Genomic DNA, 7,500 nt, shown 5'->3' on the forward strand with positions numbered 1-7,500 from the left:
TCCCCGTTTTTCCCCCCCCCCCCCCCCCTTTTTAAGCCCCCCTTCCCCCTCCGTTTTCCCCTTCCTCCCCCCCCCTTTTCCTTTCCCCCCTTTTTTTCCCCTTACCTTTTTTTCTTCCCCTCTCCCCTTTCCCTTTTTTCCTCCCCTCCCCCCCCTCCCCCCCCCCCCTCCCCCCTTTACTTTTTCCCCCCCCGGGGGCCCCCCCTTTCTCCCCCCCCCTTTTTTTTCCCCCCTTTCCCCCTCCTTCTTTCCCTTTTTCCCCCCCCCCCCCTTCTTATTGGGGTTTGGAAACCTTTTCTCCCTTTTTCCCTTTTTCCCCCCCCCCCCTTTTTCGGGGAAGGGGGGGGGGTTTTTTTTTTTATTTTCCCAATTTTTGGTCTTTGTTTTTTGGGGTTTTTTTTTTTTTTTTTTTTTTTTGTGATCTGCCCGCAGTGGATTTGATTTTATAGTTATTAATGTTATTTGAAATGAAGGGAATTTGATATGGTTATTAATATTGTTGAAGTGGTGTTGTTTTGGTCCGTTAAGTTGTTGCATTTCGCTGCATTGGGATTAGTGTTGGTTATGAAACGGAACTTTTGTTGAAGGAAATTTATGTGCGGGTATTTTACACTTGTTCTTATCTCCGTGTTGCATAATTTGGCCTTTTCTCTTGAAGAACATAGAGGTTTAAATATTCAGTAAGCACCAATTGGACGATTTTTTTTTCTGTGTGTATTTTTTGGTTTAGTTTATTCGGTTGGTATTATTTTATCAAAGTAAAAGTAACAGTGCCTGTGAATTACTTATGGATGTGACAATAAATAAAAGCGTATAAAGAAAGCAAACAAGCAAGAAAAAAATAGGGGGAAGGGGAGGGAGAAAGAGAGAGAGAGAGAGAGAGAGAGAGAGAGAGAGAGAGAGAGAGAGAGAGAGGAGAAGAGAAAGAGAGAGAGAGGGGGGGGGGGGCAGCGAAAGTTTACCGAAGCCAGTAAATAAAAAAATGTAGCCGTTTTGACTGAGCAATAAGCACGTTAACTGGGAGTGTTTATACAGATGGTAATGATAATACTGGTTTTAGCGGCAAGGTCAAGGCTAGACAAGGAGTAAGCCTCATTTTTTTACATCTTTATTTTATTTTATTTATTTTGTTCCGTCTTTTGCTCCCACAAACTACCATATGCGTTTTCGCAAATGCACGCATGTGTATTACGCATGCATGTACGTACAGGCTTGCTCAGATGAATTCAGACGCACCAACACATGATGCTGACTCTGCAAGATTTTTCCACTTTTGCCAAAAGTACGTTGCAAGACAAATTGCACTAACTTTACCCAGGAAAGATATTGTTTGGGAGTAAGAACAGAAGGCTGGAGTAACGCTCGTTGTTTCGTTTCCTTTCCAGACTCGCAGGACGCCCTCTGAAGTCCCCGTCAGAGTCTTGAAGTCAGCGAAGTCGTGCCCTCAGCTGGGACTCCCTCGCTGCGCTCTCTGTGTGTCTCCTGCCTCTTTTCTCTCTCTCTCTCCCTCTTCCTCCTCCCCCTTTCTCCCTTTTTTTCCCGTATCCCTCCCTCTCTCTCCTTCTTCTTTCCCCTGTCCTTCCTCATATCCTTCCTTTGTTCCTCTCCCACGACGGGTCTGCAACGTGGCTTCGGCCTGGCTTCGTGGCTTGCCCAGACGAAGGGGAACTGGCCCTACCTGACCCCTTTTCCCCTCCCCTACCCATCCACCAGGCCCAACAAGGGGACGTGCCGACAGGGAGAGGGGAGAGAGAGAGAGCCACGAGTGAGCGAACGAGAGAGTGAGATAGGGAGGAAGAGAGATAACCAGCGCGCCACAGAGAGAGGGCGAGAGCGAGGGAGCTTGTGAGCGTGGCTCGGTTCATTTGTGCCACGAGCCTCGCCGCCATGGGACGCTTCGTGCTCATTCTGTTCGTCCTCCTCACCTTTTCAGGTTAGTTGGTGTTGTATTTTTTCGTGTTTTTCTTCTTCTTCTTCTTCTTTTCTTCTTCTTCTTCTTTTTGTCTTCTAATCCCCATGTTTTCATATATTCTTCGTCTTTCATTCGGTCCTCAATTCCTATTATCTTGTCTTTGGTTCCTTTTGATGCTTTGTTTTATTTTTTTCCCCCCCTTCTTCCTCTTCTTCTTTGGTCTTTTTCTATTCTTCCCCCTTTTCTTATTTCCGAGTTTGGTTCCTTCTATGCCTCTCTGATGCTTTTTTTCCCCTCTTTACTTGCTGTTGCGTTGTTCGGTGTTGCCATTGGGGTGAGTGGTGACTATTTTCCGTGTGTTTTGCGGTTTTGGGTATTAAAGTAACTGAGGTGTCGTTGGTAACTCTTGTTTGGTGCGAATGTGTGTGTTGTGTGTTGTGTGTGTGTGTGTGTGTGTGTGTGTGTGTGTGTGTGTGTGTGTGTGTGTGTGTGTGTGTGTGTGTGTGTGTGATGTGTGTGTGTGTGTGTGTGAATGAATGTGTGTGTGTGTGTGTGAATGAATGTGTGTGTGTGTGTGAATGAATTGTGTGTGTGTGTGAATGAATGTGTGTGTGTGTGTGTGTGTGATGAATGTGTGTGTGTGTGTGTTTGTGTGTGTGTGAATATGTGTTTGTGTGTGTGCGAATATGTGTGTGTGTGTGTGTGTGTTGTTGTGTGATGTGTGTTGTGTGCGTGTGTGTGTGTGTGTGAGACAGTTGAATGTGTGGAGAGGGAGAGGACAGTGGAGAGTTGAGTGTGTAGCGTTTGTGTGTGTGTGTGTGCGTGCGTGTGCTTGCTTGCTTGTGTTCCTGTATAATTTTGTAGTTTGTACGATGGGTGCTGTATGCGAAGTTGACAGACACTCTGGCTGGCTCGCATGAATGCAGTCGGTAATCAACTTGTGCATCTCTCTTATCCCCCTCCACTTCCTCTTTCTTTCTCTTTTTTCTCTCTCTTTTTCTTTCTCTCTTTCTTTCTCTCTCTCTACTCTCCTCTCCTTCTCTCTCTCTCTCTCTCTCTCTCTCTCTCTCTCTCTCTCTCTCTCTCTCTCTCTCTCTCTCTCTCTCTCTCTCTCTCTCTCTCTCTCTCTCTCTTCCTCACCCCTCCTGTCTGCTATCCGGCCCTCCTCCAGTATACATATATACCTTTATACAAACATGCATACCTACATACATACATTTCAATAAATGCTTACATGCATACCCACACGCATGTTTACGTACATGCATCCATACATACACATATTCATTCTGCATTCTTGCTAGTGTGCGTGTTTTGATTGTTTGTACGTGTGTGTTTGATTGTTTGTACGTGTGTGTTTGATTGTTTGTACTTGTGTGTTTGTTTGTACGTGCGTGTTTGCTTGTTATGTACCTGCATGGTTGAGGAGAAGAGCAGAAAGGAATGGAGGAAGTGAGAGAAGGGGAAGGTGTGGGGAGAAGAGGGGGAAGGAGAAAGGAAGGGAGTGTTGGGGGGAGGATGAAGAGAAGAGAAGAGAGGGGAAAGAAGAGACATTTGGTGAAGGTGAAAGTAGAAGAGAGGAGAAGAGAGAACGAGGAGAGAGGAAGGTGAAGAGGAGAGTAGAAGAGAGGGAACCCGGAGAGGAGGAGGGGGGGAGGGGAGGGGGAGGGGGGGAAACAAGTGTTTTCGTCTCAAGGTCGCGATATACACGGAAGGTGCCAGGTCAGCAGCTGACATCAGCATCGCCCGGGGGAGGAGAGGCGAGGAGAGGAGGGTACCTGGTGCTGACTCTGCTGTCCTCCCCACCGCCTGCGTCTGCGTGCTGACTCGGGGGGTCGCAGCTTTTCAAAGATAGCGGTGGATAAGGGATATGGAGATAGAAGTGGAGGAGAGAAGTGGATAGAGGAGGGGAGAAGAAGGTAAGAAATATGATAAGACTTGGAAAAGCAAGGGCAAAGGTGAGAGAGGAGGAGAGAGAGAGAAAAGAGAGAGAAAGAGAGAGAGAGAGAGAGAGAGAGAGTGAGAGAGAGAGAGAGAGAGAGAGAGAGAGAGAGAGGGCGGGGGTTTGTACTACACGAAAGAGGAAACTGGCTGTTGACGTTAATTCATCAGATCGAAAACGCGGCCGAGACAGAGCCACAGACAGGTCTTGTGACTGGGGCGCGACGGACGCAGAGGAGGGTCTCAGAGCGAATTTTCCTTGCCCTCGTTTGTCTCCTCCCTCGGTCTCTCCTCTGCTCTCTTGTCTTGTCTCTTTGGTGCTCTTGCTTTCTCTTCTGCTGCCTCTTCATCTCTCTCTCTCTCTCTCTCTTTCTCTCTCTCTCTCTCTCTCTCTGCAGTGGAATATATGGCTGTTTTTTTTAAAATATGTATGTGATATATATATATGTGTGTGTGTGTGTGTGTGTGTGTGTGTGTGTGTGTGTGTGTGTGTGTGTGTTGTGTTGTTTAAAGTGTTTAAAGCCAACGCCTCGATTCCACCAAGGCCCTTTTGACGTAGGGTATTGGCCATGCACACGATGTCATGTGATAGCTTCTGCTCTCCCCGTCCCCCCTCCTCTCCCTCTTCCTTCCCCCCTATTCCCTCCTCCTTCCCCCTTCTCTCCCTCCTTCCCCCTGCTTTCCCTCCTCCTTCCCCCTCCTCTCCCTCTTCCCTCCCCCTCCTCTCCCTCTTCCCTCCCCCTCCTTCCCCTCCTCCCCCCTATTTCCTCCTCCCTCACCCCTCCTCTCCCTCCTCCTTCCCTCCCCCCCGCTACCCTCCACCTCCCGTGCTGATAGAGGAGAGCGCCGGGGGTGCTCCTCCAGCGGGGTCTTGATTGATAACCCTTATCACTCGCAGTGACCACGACTTGCCCTCTCTTATCTGCCAGTGTGTGTGTGTGTGTGTGAGAGAGAGAGAGAGAGAAAGAGAGAAGAAGAAGAGGAGGAGGAGGAGGATAAGGATAAGGAGGATGCAAAGTTTTGAAAGTGGAGGAGGAGGAAAGGAGGATGGGAGTAGCTGGAGGCCGAGAAAGGGGAGATGGTGAAGGATAGAAGGGGAAGAAGGAAGAGGAAGAAGAGGAAGAGGAGATGGAGGAAGAAGAGGACTAGGAGAAGGAGTTGATGGAGGCAAGAGAAGGGAAAAACGCTGTAAGAAGAGGAGGAGGAAGGGGGGGGGGTAGATGATGGAGGAGGGGGTGGTGGGGTTGAGTGCTAAAGGTGAATGGTGTAAATAGCAACTTGGGTGATGTGACTCGGAGTTTTAGTCCGTCAGTCGACCCTGACACCCAGCTCATTCTCGAGGTCGGATGATGATTTTTTCTTTCTTCTTTCCTTTTCTTAGAGTGGAGGGAGGTTGTCCCCTCACTCCTCCACCCTTCACCTTTCTCCCACTTTCCCTATCTCCCTCTTCTCTCCCTCCCAGCCTCCTTCCCTATTTCTCTCTTCTTCCCACCCTCTTCCCTTGCTCCCCTATCCCTCTCTATCCTTTTTCTTTTCTTTTCCCCTCTTTTCTTGTCTTATTTTCCTCCCACTCCCCCTAACACTCCCCTCGCCCCTTCTCCCCCATCATTTTTCCCTCTCCCTCACTTTCCCTCTGTTCCTTTTCCTTTCCTTCCCCTCTCCCTCTCGCCAGCCCTTCTTCTGTTTCCCCTCTCTCATTCTCCCTCTCCTCACTTTCCTTGTTCCTTCTCCGCCCTTTCCCCTCTCCCTCTCGCCAGCCCTTCTTCTGTCTCCCCTCTCTCCATATTCTCCCTCTCCCTCACTTTCCCCCCATTGCTTCTCCTCCCTCTACCCCCCCCCCCCTCTCGAGGTCGTGGTAAACGGCTTCCACACCGGACTCGGGCAGTGCAGGAAGCGAACATAATTGCTTGTATCCCCCGCGGAAAATTCTGATATTGCGTCAGAAGGGAAGGGAAAAGTGAACCGATGTGAACCTTATGTGTAGATTACAGACCCTCGCTTTTGAACTGTATTATAGACCTTATTGCAGTGATATTTAGATAAGATATTTCTTGATTACATAAATAAGACCCTATTAGTTATAATGATGCATATCCAGACTCGTTTACTACACTGTACTGAACGCCCTTCAGCATACTCCACTCTATCGTAGACTGTATATCACGCAGCGTTAAGACATATCGCTTCAGAATAACGATTACTGCGTTGTGTAGCGTATTTCAACCACACTACTGCTTACACATCCAACCTCTCATTGAAGAAGCATTATTTATCAGTTGAGAGAGAGACGCCGATCAAAGATAGCATTGTTGTCTGAGATTTCACCGGGAGTAAAGGACGATAGCGATAGCAACCAGGAGAGGGAAAAAAACGACCTGGGAAAGATGATTCCTATGAGATGGTTGCCTTATCCGATGGGACCGAGGCACACGCACGGGCATGCGTACTTGTTCACGCACAAACACGCTCGCTCTCTCGTTCACCCACTCACACACAGACGTGGATATGTGTGTGTGTGTTTGTGTTTGTCTGTTGGTGTGTGCGTACGCTCGTGCGTGTTCCCTTGCTGTGTTTACGTATACGTACGTGCATGTGTACCTGTATGTGTATTAGTATTTATCATTCTGTGTGCATTCGTACGTGCGCGTGTTATATGCACTGTACCTGCCAGTACGAAGATCAAAGGCCTCTTCTGAGCTTTATCTAGAGTCCATATCTAAGGGCAGTGATTACACGTATGTTAGTACCTATAGTTTTGGTTTCTATGGAAGTGTATGCATAGCAAGAAGGCTCGCCCCTGCCTCTTAGAAGCTCCGATGCAGACACACATGCAAGCAGACACACACACATCCTGCCACACACACACACGCACACATTCTTGTCTATCTATCGGTGTGTGTGTGTGTGTGTGTGTGTGTGTGTGTGTGTGTGTGTGTGTGTGTGTGTGTGTGTGTGTGTGTGTGTGTGTGTGTTTGTGTTTATCTGTTTGTCTGTCTGAGGGAGGGAATGAGAGTGGCAGGGTACAAGATTGTCAGTAACTGCGTACCATGTTAGTAATGTTGCGACTTCCAGGATTAGGCCATGAAACGCTGTCTTCGTGTAGTATAGTATACCTATGTTGTATGTTATAGTGTGTAGTAAACACCAGCATAACTATGACATAATGATGAAGTATCCCAGAAAAACTCGTAGAAGTTTGAAAGATTGTAGTAGCCTTTCCTGACCTCGAAATCCTTAAAGAAATTGAGAGAGAGAGAGTCAAAGGAGAGAGAGAGAGAAAGAGCAAAGAGGAGAGAGAGAGAAAGAGCAAAAGAGAGAGAGAAAGAGCAAAAGACAGAGAGAGAGAAAAAGCAAAAAGAGAGAGAAAGAGCAAAAGAGAGAGAGAGAGCAAAAAGGAGAAGACAAAAGAGAGAGAAAGAGCAAAGAGAGAGAAAGAACAAAAGAGAGAGAGAAAAGCAAAGAGAGAGAGAGAGAAAAAGCAAAAGAGAGAGAAAGCGAAAGAGAGGAAAGCGAAAGAGAGAGAAAGCGAAAGAGAGAGAAAAGGCAAAAGAGAGAGAAAGAGCAAAAGAGAGAGAAAGCGAAAGAGAGAGAAAGCGAAAGAGAGAGAAAGAGCAAAAGGAGAAAGAGCAAAAAGAGAGAAAGAGCAA

The 7,500-nt window shown here is 47.6% G+C and overlaps 1 protein-coding gene across 1 annotated transcript in view; it reads left to right on the forward strand.

Annotated features, from left to right (window-relative positions):
- The first annotated feature begins 1,242 nt into the window (after positions 1 to 1,242).
- The window catches only part of LOC119584823 (microsomal triglyceride transfer protein large subunit-like), a 51,943-nt gene continuing 45,685 nt past the window's right edge, over positions 1,243 to 7,500 (forward strand). Inside the window, exons 1-2 of the mRNA XM_037933465.1 lie at positions 1,243 to 1,282; positions 1,851 to 1,933. Of these exons, the coding sequence (XP_037789393.1) occupies positions 1,243 to 1,282; positions 1,851 to 1,933 (123 nt within the window). The remainder of the gene's footprint in view (positions 1,283 to 1,850; positions 1,934 to 7,500) is intronic.

This window comes from Penaeus monodon, chromosome 18 (assembly GCF_015228065.2).
Source record: "Penaeus monodon isolate SGIC_2016 chromosome 18, NSTDA_Pmon_1, whole genome shotgun sequence".
Lineage (NCBI taxonomy): Eukaryota > Metazoa > Arthropoda > Malacostraca > Decapoda > Penaeidae > Penaeus > Penaeus monodon.